The sequence below is a fragment of the Ochotona curzoniae genome, unplaced genomic scaffold (genome assembly GCF_017591425.1).
Source record: "Ochotona curzoniae isolate NIBS_2020 unplaced genomic scaffold, NIBS_Ocur_1.0 contig_64, whole genome shotgun sequence".
NCBI lineage: Eukaryota > Metazoa > Chordata > Mammalia > Lagomorpha > Ochotonidae > Ochotona > Ochotona curzoniae.
The window spans coordinates 21,976,970-21,989,690 of NW_024466502.1; the positions used below are offsets into that span (position 1 = coordinate 21,976,970).

The 12,721-nt window shown below is 41.3% G+C and overlaps 1 protein-coding gene across 1 annotated transcript in view; it reads left to right on the forward strand.

Moving 5' to 3' along the window:
* The first annotated feature begins 1,961 nt into the window (after window positions 1-1,961).
* The window catches only part of OBI1 (ORC ubiquitin ligase 1), a 30,798-nt gene continuing 20,038 nt past the window's right edge, over window positions 1,962-12,721 (forward strand). Inside the window, exons 1-3 of the mRNA XM_040991261.1 lie at window positions 1,962-2,071; window positions 10,078-10,213; window positions 12,176-12,267. Coding sequence (XP_040847195.1) covers window positions 2,000-2,071; window positions 10,078-10,213; window positions 12,176-12,267 — 300 coding nt within the window. The 5' untranslated portion in view covers window positions 1,962-1,999. The remainder of the gene's footprint in view (window positions 2,072-10,077; window positions 10,214-12,175; window positions 12,268-12,721) is intronic.

A 12,721-nucleotide genomic window follows, 5' to 3' on the forward strand; every position in this document is an offset into this window, starting at 1 on the left:
AACCAGAACTGCAGAGGATGATCCCCGAGAGCGTTGCCACTGTGAAGGCTCAGTTCAGTCAGGAATGTGAAGGCGGCAGCAGCAGCACCTAAGAATTCAGGGACCCACTGGAAAAATGGCTGTGCCTTCCAAAACTTAAACCAGACAACTCTTAGGCCAGGCATTATGCAAGAAGTGGCCGGATTTAGAGAAACAACCTATTTTGCTTGTTTCTCCAGTTCCTAGGAAAAGTAATGGAACTGTATGGGAGCATTCTCACTGTCGTTTGTGAAGCAGTCTTGTACTGGATTTGAGTTTCTTCAAGTGAACTGCTACCTGTTTCGATCACATTATTGCCTACCCTTTTCTTTATTTATTTGAAAAGGAGATCAACAGAAAGAGAGAGTGGAGAGAGGGAGGGAGAGAGAGAGAGAATCTTTATCCACTGGTTCATTTCCCAGTGGCCTCACCAATCAGATCTGGGCCAGGCCGAAGCCATCAGCCAGGAACTCAATCTATTCTCCACATGAGCCATCTTTTCCGACCTGCCAGGTGTTGCACTGGCCGGAAGCTGGATGGGAACCAGAGGAACCAGGCCTCACGCCCCACCTGTGGTGGCTTGACTGGCTGCAGCACAACACTGGTCCCTGTCCTTTCATAGACTTGACAGTAAGCGTGCACTGAGGTTGTGTCTCACACACACACACTCTGAAGAAGCTAACACTCAGAGCAGTTACACCAACTGCCTGAGGCCATGGATCCAGACACCACACCTTTCTTAGAAAGATCAGTAAAGGTCAATACAAGGATTTTGCTTCTACATTTTCCCAATACACAGATTATGCTTGTTGAAGTAAGTTATCTCATCAGTTCTACCTCAGCTAGATTTCAAATCTGTTATGTAAGATTCATAGAGGTTTTTGTCTTTTCTATGGTTAAGAAATGCGAATTTATAGACTCACAAATTCTCCCTTTGGGATTCAAAAACACAACGGTACACTTCCTATCCAACCAGGCACCTGAAAGGTGGTATTAAAAAGCGTTGTGCAAACTGACATGTTTGACCTGCTAGGGAAAGCACACTGGACCATAGCACCGGCCCTGGGGTGAAGATGTGAGCTCCTGGGTTCAGTCTCCTGCTCATGGAGACAGGCTTTGCAAGCAGCAGGTGGAGACCTCTGCAGCCCACCTGGGGGTCTGGCTGCCTTCCCTGCCCTTTGCAGGCATGTGGGGAGTAAACCAATGGGTGGAAGTGGTCTCCGTCTTTCTCTTTCTCTCTCTCTCTCTTGCTCTCTCCACTTTTCGCTCCTCTCTCTTGCTCTCAAGTAAAGTAAATAAATGGGCTATACAATCCTTAAGCTTTCTTTAAGTAGAGACCAGGTAAAAGCCAATATCAAGTGTGCGTCCCCAGGTAAAGCTGCTATTGGATACTTCTAGATTGTCCCTGGATACCCTAAAACAAGGAGACAATTTTCAAGTGAATTTTCGTGTCCTCTCCAAGCACACCGTGTGGTTTAAGAAGAGAATGGGAACTGAGAAAGATGGAAAGTTGCTTTGAAAAACTAAAATACACAATTAGAGTTTTCTCACATCTTTGCTGACTGTGCGGGGTGGCTGCTATGTGGGGTTTAACTTTGAGGGAGAAAATTACCTCAGCATCTAATCTTCCGAGAAAAAATTCTGGGACCTGAAAAGTCTTCTTCCCGTGTCTTTCCTCCTTTGCACTACTTAATTTCGCTGAAATTTTCAAGAGCCTTGAGGCCTGAGGTAAACCATCTTCCGCTCCATTTTCAGGAATGTTAGAGTTGCCGAAAGAGGGAAAGTTGTTCCGTTTGGTTTCGGTTTTGTCTCCGCAAAGAAGAGCCCGAACAAGGCGTTGTTTCCGAAGCGCGCTGCCGTTTTCGCTCCCTGACGGGCTGTGGCCCTGCCCGGCCGCCGTAGCCGGCCTGGCGCGTCCCCAGTCGTGGCGAGGGGCCGCTGTCGGCGGGACTTCCGTGTTGGCGGGATTCTGAACGCTGCCATGGCTCAGAGCGTGCAGAACGTTACATTATCGCTCACTCTGCCCATCACATGCCATATTTGCTTGGGGAAGGTAATGCGTGACTCCAGGCACAGCCACGAAGCGGGTTGGGTCGGAAGCCGCTGGCGGGCGCCGAGGGCGGTCTGCGAGCGGGGCGGGGAAGGGGCGTGAGGCGCCGGGAGCGCAGTGGCGACGCGGGGCCGCGGCGTGGGCCTCGGAGGGGGCGCACCGTGGGGAACGGGCCCGTCGGGGCGGCCTTTAGGACGAGGGGGACATGACCGAGGCTCCAGAGGGCGGGCGGAGAGGCGGCTCGACCGCGGGGCGCCCGTCGGCCTTGGAGGAGGCCCAGTCGGAAACGCATCGCCCGGCGCAGCCTCGTGCGCTCTGCAGCCCATTAAAGCCCATTAAAGCCCATTTTCCTCGGGCACCTGTCCTAAACTTGCTCAGCCCCCTGTGCGACAGGAGCGCTGCTATTCTCGGGCCTGTGGGGCTAATGGGAGAACGTCTCCTTATCCTGGCCTTGAGGATGACCTGTGCTCCGCATTTCAGGATTTGGAAAGTAAATGGTTCGTGCCCTGGGAAGGCGTTTAGAAATGAGGGGCGCGGTCTTTAAATTTCCACCAGGCATCCCTCGCGATACGGAAACCCTCCCTTTGTGATGCAAAGCTTCCTAACCCTAACGCGTGCAACAAGTTAGGAGAAAGTAGTTGAGAGTTGTGAAGGTTCTACTGTTTCCTTTCAGTAGGATTTGTACCCCCCCCCATTCCATTCTTTTCAAAGGACGATTCTTGACCTCCTGGATCGAGAAGGGGGCAGTTGCTGTGCACAGTCAGGTTCCCCCCACCCATCCAGAATTGTTCCTTCGGTTTTGGTTTTGTTTTTTGCTGTGTTTTTACACCTAAGTGCACGGGGAGACCTGTGAGGTAGACTGCCTAGAGCAAGCTATTTGAGGCTCTCTGTCCCTTCCTCTACCTGCCTTAGATGCAGGAGAGTGAGTGAATTGGAAGAAACCCTTAACTAGATACTGTCCCTAAAGTACTGAGGAAGATAAGATGCAAGTGCCTGGAAGAGAGTTTAGGCAGCTGGATGGTTCTGGCAGCTGAGATCAAGCAGTGGTGGAGGAGCTGGCTTTGCCTCCAGGGCTGCCTGCAGAGCAGGGAGCAGGAGGAAGGGATGCTTCTAGTTGCTACCATCTGATGCAGTGGGCTGCTGACTTCAGGGTCCCAGAAGGGTGTCATAAACTGAATTTCTGGCAACGCTAACCTTAAAGGATGATAGAAATATTCTGAGATGACTTTCCCTTTGGTCTCTTAGTCGTACAAATTATATATACCTTCCCGTAGTTTGTAGGCTGTCTTTTGCAATTATGATGAAAATCTGTTCTGTTTGTTTCGCTTACCAAGCCTGTGCTTTTTGTAGCTCACAAAAGAGGTGTCTGATAAAATTCACAGAAAGCATCAAAATCTGAAATTCAGGGTGCTCCCCAAGTCCAAACCTGAGGCCTGACCCAAGCCACAAGCAGAACATTACATATTTGTCCTCATGGGATGGGTCACAGTAGAAATATAATTGCCCTAAAAATAATGTTACAAAATTACTTCAAGATATGCATGTAAGAAACATCAGTGAATCTGTGCTTGGACCTGCATCGCAACGCTAAGGTGTCTCATTCTGTATATTCAAATACTCCAAAATCCTGCGGAATGAAAAACCAAACTGTGAAGCACTGCTACTCCCAGCCTTGTAGGGAAGATGCTAAATCTGTGCAGTGCTTTGCAGATGACAGGCTGCTTTTGTGTGCTTTCATTTACGTTTGTTCTTCACACCAGCACTGTGGCATGGTGCCAGTTTTAGCATTACTGAAATAAGGAAACTAAAACTTAAAGACTGTGGTGACCAAATTTCTGTCATTACCATTGGTGTCTTTGTAGCCGAAATCCCGAAACGGCTGAATTCACCCAGGAGCGTAGTCAGTTTTAGTATATTTTCTGGTTTGTACTTAGTTTTATTCAGTTGGGTCTACTCTAAAATAAAAATCAGTTAAAATTTACAAGATTGCTGATTTGTAAACTATTAAAAAGAAAGAGTGATGTACACTGAGACTACTTGGTTCCACCCTAGGTTCTACCAGTTACAGTCGTACGACCTTGTACAAGTCACTTAGCCTCTTTGTGCCTCTGTAAACTGTAAATGATGATGCTCTCAACTCCCCAGCCTGATTATTGGAGGGGGGATGTCAAATCAATCATATACAGTGCTTAGCAATATAATCTGGCACCTAATAATATCCAAAAACTGTTAGCCTTTATCATGGACATGAAAGCAGGCTCTTCAACTGAAGGAGGGAGAAAAGCAGTCTTGTCTGGTCACTTGTACCTAGCTGCTTTGTGAGTCCAGTGCACTTGTAAGTGAAGCTTTGCATTCTCAGTTAAATAGGGTCTATTGGTATCAGAAAGTGTCAGTGCATCCAGGTGTTTTAGCTGGTTCTGCAATACCGATGCCTTTTTATTCTTAAAAGCCAGTCCAGCACTTTCTGACATTACCCATGTCTGTAAGGTCAGGAAACACTTCAATAGCAGAGTGATGGACTTAGACTATTCATGAAGGACCATGCGTTTTAATGCTAGAGGGGAAATCAGTACTGAAGAGGAAGGGATAGGGAAATCCCAGAGCCTATGGAACTGTATCATAAAATAATAACAATGATAATAGTAACAAAGCCAGTCCAGCATGTGTTACTCAGCTTCTCATTTTCTCACTTGTCAGGTACTAGAATGGCACAGACCCAGTATCAGTTCCATCGATATGACATACAGTATCTAGCCATATCTGAGACTGAGCTTAAGGTCCTTCCAGCCTGCCTTCTTCCACATTCTCCTCAATTGCCCCAACCCTCACCATCATTGTCCTCTCCTTCCCTCATTCCACAGAGTTAGGAGCCATTATCCTTGAACTCTGCTGTCAGCTTTTGTTTTTTCTTTTCCTTTTTAAGCAGACATTACCTTGAAGCAGATAGGCAGGAGCTTAAGTTGGAGAATGTTAGAAGCAAGTAGCAGCAAAGGCAGGGGAGTGGAGAAAGAGCCTAAGTTTATACTTGCTTGTTACTTTTGGCTTTTTAATGTAAATAGAGTTAAAACTGAAAACTTTATTCTTCATTTACTGCTTCTATCTCAGTATTATAAAGCTGGATTCTGCTTGCCTGATGTTTTCAACTTTGCCAATATTGTAAGTAAGATATTTGTGTGGATGAAAGAAGTTAGATATCCTTCCTATAAATAATTTATGTCTAGCATTTTTTCTTGCTTATTTTTCTTAATTTCTTCCACGCTGTGGACTAGTATGCCAGCAAGCAGAAATGCAGGAATGGGCTAGCCCAGGGATCTGTTGAATAGCATTTCCAATCCTGCTACCAGACTGCTATAAACCAGTTTATCTCTAGATAATTTCAGGGTTTGTTAGGATTCAGGATATGCAACCAGGTGGTAGCATGTAGTTGTTTTATTGGCTGTGTTTGCATTTCACTGTGAGCAACAGCTAAATGTGGTCCACAGTCAATTTATGAATGATGGAATTTCTCAGTAGAAGTGCCAAACCACAAGATTGCTAATGCTCTTCAATGTTAGTGTATCAGATTTAGTTATTCTTCATTTGAGTTTGAGTCACGCTTGGAGTACCACACCTTCAGATAAATATAAATGAGCCAGAATGTTTTGAAATCATTTTGAGTGGTCACTGCAATGGCAAAACTGGCTAATCCTCTGCCTTCAAACACCAGCGTCCCATTCTGGGGTTGGTTCATGTCCCAGCTGCTTCACTTCCCATCCAGCTCCCTGCTTATGGCCTGGGAATACAACAGAGGAACCCAAAGGCTTGGGAATCTGCACCCACATGGGAGACCCAGAGGAGGCTCCTTGCTCCTGGCTTTGGATCAGCTCAGTTCTGGTCCTTGGAACCATCTGGACGGTGGGCCAGCTGATAGAAGGTCTTTATTTTTCTCCTTCTCTCTGTAAATATGCCTTTCTAATAAAAATTGAAAGAAGAAATCTTTTAAAAAATTATTTCTGAAGGAGCTGAAAATGACTTTGGAACATGTTTGGAATACAATAGGTAATATTTGAATGGATGGACGTGATAGCAAACCTTAAAATATCTGAAGTACTTTTAATTTGAAAGGAATCAAACTTTGTGTAAATCTGCAGAATTAAGATTTCTGCTTAGCTATTATTAAAGAGAATCTTCTGTCAAAGGAATCAGAAGTAAAATCAGTTTTCTTATGATGTCAGAGTGCCTCTCGAAGTGTACAGTGGGAATGCTGTTGAAAGGGTCACTTCTTCCAGGAAGGACTGTCCACTTTGCTTTTTGCCAAAATAGTTGCTTTAAAATGTTGAAAGATAGGACTAGCTATGGAGCAATTTAACTTGGTTAGTCTGAGATGATGAAGATCTTTATTTAATCTTGTAGGGGTTATCAATCTTTTGATTAATCTACGAGTCATCCACCTCAGTGTACTGAGCCCACATTTGAGTCTTGATTGTCTCATTGGTCCCAAAAGGGGACTTAAGGATGAGAATTCTACGTTGTTCTCTCTTCTAGGTTAAAATAAAAGTGAAGAATGAACTAACTTGCAGGAAAGTATTAAATATTGTGTTTTCTGTATATTTATACAAAGTATTAATAAATTCTGTGCATACTAAACAAAGTATAATTCTGATGATAAGGATTACTATATCACACTAGACTTGTGTACTTCACAAATAAGTTTCTAAGTTAACTGTGAAACAGTCTTGATAAGGATAAAGGGAAAAGAGGGGAGATGTAATTTCTCTTTTTACCAAGGCAGGGGGTAGGGATTCAAATCAATTGGCATTAATTGATGTAGTACATATAGATTTAAAGTTTTGAGAACCAAATTCTGACCCAGAGCCAGGTGTTTCACAAAGCATAGCAAGACCAACCTGAGAACTTTGTCTTGAAAAATTTCGAAATTCCCGAAGTTAAAGCATCGGGAGCACCTACTAGTTTTTCTGTACTGCAGGCTAATTTCATTTTTACAGTCTTTGTAGGTCTTTACTAGGGAAACTCATGAAGTTTGATGAGGTCCAAAAAAAAAATAATGTTTTTTAAAGAAGGATTGCCTTTCATTTTAATCAAGGGTACCAAAAGGGCAGGGAATTTTATCTTAATTATCAAAGCAGTTGGTACAGTTAATCTGTAACCTCTTTGCCACTATCACTCCATTAATGCTATATTAACTCTTGTTGATGTAATTAACTGTTTAATATAATGTGTTCCTACAACACTGTCTTATGAAGAACAAACCACTTTCCTCAACTCACAGTTGTTGATAGTCACAGTCCAAGACTCAGTGGTTCCCCTTTAGGCTCAGCACCTGCTGATGATGTTCTTGTGGGTGGAGAACCAGAGCAGCAAAGAACACCATTGGGCAAGAGACTGTCAATCAGAGTGGGTCTGCTCATGCCTGTGTAGTCTCCTGTAAAGCCACAGGATATAATCATGTAGCTTCTACCTTAACCATCTCTCTGTTCTAATCCTTCAAACACTGTAGAAGTGATTTTCCATCCTCCTGATACCAGTAGCTGAAGACTTTGAGGACTAAACCGTTAAAATTTGAGAAGACACTCCAGCCATAGCAAGTACCCTTCACCCTCACTTCTTTCTGGCATGTGTCTATTTGTTCCTCATTGATTTTTTTTATCAAGTATCCCAAGGAAATAAAACAAGAATGTGTCTTAGTTATAAGAGTTCATAATTTTTCAGTTGCATTGCAGTGAATGCAAATGCTAGCTCTACCATTTATGATAAGTAGCATCATGATTTTCTTGAATCCAAATGTCAAAAACTGAAATTGGATCTGATACTACCAACTCCATTAGCCTATTAAAAAGATTTGTGTCAACATCTGTTATAATTTGAATGTCACCTCCAAAAGTCATATTGAAACTAAGTCCCCAATACAGTAGCGGTAAGAGGTGGGGTTTGAAGGAAAGTGATTAGGTCGTGTGTGTACATGAAGGGATTTCATCACTCTTGCAGATCTAAATTGTAGTAACAGAGAGCTGTAAAAAATGAGCCCAACACTTTTGTGCCTACTGCATGTGCACATAACCAATAAAACAACTACATGCTACCACCTGGTTGCATATCCTGAATCCTAACAAACCCTGAAATTATCTAGAGATAAGCTGGTTTATAGCAGTCTGGTAGCAGGATTGGAAATGCTATTTAACAGATCCCTAGGCTAGCCCATTCCTGCATTTCTGCTTGCTGGCATACTAGTCCACAGCGTGGAAGAAATTAAGAAAAATAAGCAAGAAAAAATGCTAGACATAAATTATTTATAGGAAGGATATCTAACTTCTTTCATCCACACAAATATCTTACTTACAATATTGGCAAAGTTGAAAACATCAGGCAAGCAGGATCCAGCTTTATAATACTGAGATAGAAGCATGCATGCAGGGTGAGAATTTAGCCACTGAGCCATCATACTGGACCCATAGTTTTTCTATAACATATTTTCTTGAACTCTTTGACAACCCTTTTTGTGGATTTCACAACTCTTTGGCACCAAAATACTCTTACCTTTCAGTTGTGTTTTCTTGTAACTTTTGAATTGCCTTTGGAACATCGCCACATTTTTTTATCACTAAATATAAGCAGCTGGGACATTTTGAATATGAATTCCCTTCTACTTCCTTAGCAGGTAGAAGCTCCTTTGCGTTTATTCTTATACTCCTTTTAACAAAGAAAGACAGGTTCTCCCTCTTTTATGAGCTGGAATCTCCCCCTTGTGCTTCAGATCGTATTTCCCTGTTGACTTCTTAGGAACTTTGCCATCTGTGACTCTAGTACCATTTCCTGTCTTCTTCCATCAGTGAAATCCCCCATTGGCATTGCTAACCATGGTCTCATTTTTATTATTTCTTTTGCACAAAAACATGAAAGAATTGTCTATATTCTCTGTCTTTGCTTCTTTCACTGTTTTTCAACCTCTAGTGAGAGATTTCCATTCACACTATTTGCTGAAACAGTACTTGTCAGTCGCAGATCACAGTGACTTCTATGCAGTTAAATCCCATAGTCTCATCTCAGTCCACATCAAACTCAATCTGTCATCAATATTTTATGTACTTAGCCACTGTTTCGCTCATGAAAAACTTTGTTCCATTGGATTCTCTGATCCTGTATTCTTTCCAATATCACAGCCTCCCCACCAACCCTTCTCAGTTTCCTATGCTGGCTCTTCCTCCTCCGGATGGAATGCCTTCTTTTCTCCAGCTGTTTTGCCCATGCAGGGGCTCACCTCCAATCCTGTGACTTTAAGTGTCATTATCTATTATGCCCCTGACTCTCAAAATCTGCTTTGCTGGACTTGTCAAATTACAACTCGCAATTTCCAGAGTGGGAAAGGGCATGGTTCATCCTTGTAGCACTAGGGTTTAAACTGTCACTTTCAACTTTTTATTGGAGTGCCAGTTTGAGTCCTGGCTACTGTGTTCCTACCCAGCCCCTTGGAAAGCCCTGCCATCCATGTGAGAGACCAGGATGGAATTGCATTGTCCTTACTTTGGCCTGACACAGCTCCAGACGTTACAGCCATCTCTCTCTGTAGATGGAAGATTTCTGGATCACCTTCTCTCTGTGAATGTGTCTTTCAAATAAGTAAATAAATCTTAAAAAAAAAAAAGAAAGAAAGAAAGAAAAACTAGGACCTGCTTAGACTTCATACTTGTTTGCCACTCTCTCGGCCTCTCCTCTGCTTCTCTACCTTTCAAATACATAAATTTTATAAGGAAACTTAAAGAAGAAAGTATAATTTCAAAAATTTTTGCACCAAAATAAACTTATCTTTTTTCTCCTTTCTTTCTTGAATTTTGTTAAAGTACCTGCATATAAGAAACAGAATGGTCAACAGAAAAAACATTTTTACGACTCCTAGATAATGGTGGTTATGTATACCATTGTGCTCTAGCGGATGAATCTGTTCTAAAGTGAAGTGTTTGGGGATTCTACTTGTGACTTTTCCTGTACTAAAAGTAATGTTCCTCTTTTCAAAGGTGCGCCAGCCTGTCATATGTATCAACAACCATGTGTTTTGTTCAGTTTGTATTGATTTGTGGTTGAAGAATAATAGTCAGTGTCCAGCTTGCAGAGTCCCCATCACTCCTGAAAATCCTTGCAAGGAGATTATTGGTAAGTACCTATTTTATGTATATGTAACAACAGATTGAAGATAATCCCTAAATAATATACATACATATATATATGGAATACTAGAGAATTTTCAGTGATTTTCATCTGGTTAACTTCATACTTAAATGAGTCAGTAATTTTGTATTAAATATGTGGAACAACGAAGAACAAGCCACTTTGGAGGGATGCTTGAGGAAATAAACCTTTCAGTCTAATGAAACTTACTTGTAGCAAAAGCATCAGTGATTTAAAGCAACAGATGCTAATGGCGAAACAACAAACAAACAAAAAGAACATTGAGAAAAGTTGCATGAAGTAAGTGGTGGACATTGACACAGTGTAAAATTTCAACTGGTAAATCTCCAGGAGCACATGTGGAATAGCTTGAACAAAGGTTTAAATATTTAAGAAAAACAAAAAAAAGGAACATGTTTTTACAGGTGACTAGTAGTCTGATTTGGGTCTAATTACTGAATTAGAAATGAAAAGGTAAATTGAGACTTGAGCATTGAGAACATTGAATGAGAACTAAATCAAGAACTTGCTGTATCAGCCGGAAGAAGCATGGAGCGGGCTTGGCGGTTTCAGCACAGGAGTGATAGGATCTAGAATAGGCTTTGGAATAACCCCTGAGTGGTGGTCTGAGACAGCGTGTGCGTGGGTACTGAAGAGGGCTTCTGTCTAGGTAAGATAGAATGTGAGTTCAGATTAATGAAAAGAAAAAAATAAATACCACACTAATGTAGGTGAGATTGGATAACCTTTTTTATGTTTGTTTTTTTCTGCTCATTTAAGTCAGTTTAAAGATTACAAAAGTTGAAGTAATTCTTTCTGTTTTTGTTTTACTTTAGGAAAAATTGAAAATGTATGTATAATTAACCAAGTACAGAAAAGATCTTACAGAAAACTTTAAAAAGTCACTTTATTAGTCCCATCTCAGGGAAAGTGGACCTGAGTTTTTTAATAATGGAAAAGGAAGGTAACATGCTAGAATACAAAAGGACACTAATGGTGGGGCTTGGAAATAAGAGGCACAAAGGAAAAGTCAGAGTTGGCTGTGAAATTTCTGTGTCAGACTCTTAAGTGAAGTCTGACAGGGGACTAATCTTTTCCTCTGTTGCATGCTGCTGTGTTAATCTTTCTGTAGTTTCTTTCCTAATGAAATTCACCAGAATCTGGTCTTTTTTTGTGAACTATGAGGTTTGATGATTAAAATAATTTGAGCTTTTTCACAGCATTTCTTCATATTCTTTTTCCTGTCTGAATTCATTTATATCTAGATGATAGTTCATACATTCTCTTAAATATAATACTTCATCTATATCTTGTATCATTGAACCTCCTGAAATGTTCATCTGTAAAACACATTTGGCATGTATGGCTTGGAAATCCAAAGAAGGTGACCACAGAGTAAGTGAACAGCTGTCGGGAAGAACTAGTTGTTCCTGTGTTTGTAGCAATTTATATCATACAAGTAATGCTGTGACTCACAGTCATTGTAACTTGAAGTTGTTGGAATCCTTGAAGAAAACCATTAATTTTTTAAGATTGTATTTCCAGTAACCAGCATTTTTAATCCCTTTGTAATTATTATATATTATCATACTATATAATCTAAATAAGCAGTTGGTTAACTGTAATAATTGGCTTTGTCATTATTTAACCGTTATCAAATTTTAAGAATTTACAGTTGTCCAAATGCGATAAATGATAATACATAACCTTTTTTTCCACTGAGTTGTAATGCTATATATAGGTAAGTAAATACAGTATGATATTTTACTGAAGGTGTTAATACTATCTTTTTTCATGATTGAGATAAAGGCCTAAGTTGCAGCCTCAAGTATGTATGGAAGGGTAAAGGTAGATAGTAAGCAGAGAGACTTATGAAACAATAAGAAAAACATTCACTTCTGTTTCATCCAGATCAAGAATGAAAAATAGGAATTTTTTTCCCTGTAGGAGGAACAAGTGAAAGCGAACCTATGCTAAGCCATACAGTCAGGAAGCATCTTCGGAAAACTAGACTTGAATTACTCCACAAAGAATATGAGGTAAATAATAACCAAAGTTTAAAATATGTCAGCACCAATTTCAAGGTAAAGTTGAGCTACGTTAGTCCCTGGATTTCCTGGGAGGAAACATCCAGTGAAACCTTTATTTAAAAGTCAGGTAAAACATACCTTATTAGAAATTTTTTTCTGTTTTGTTTTCCTTTATAAATAAAGGGGGTTTTTCTTTATATTTTTAACAATGTACATATTAAGGTCTGGCACAATAATTTAGTGGCTAAAGTCTTCACCTTGCATCTTCTGGAAACTCAAAGGGTACTACTTCATGTCCCAGCTGCTGCACTTCCCATCCAGCTCCCTGCCTGTGGCCCGGGAAAGCAGTCGAGGACGGCCCAAAGGCTTGGGACCCTGCACCCGCATGGGAGATCCGGAAGAAGAGCCTGGCTCCTGGCTTTGAATCAGCTCAGCTCCAGCCATTGTGGCCACTTGGAGAATA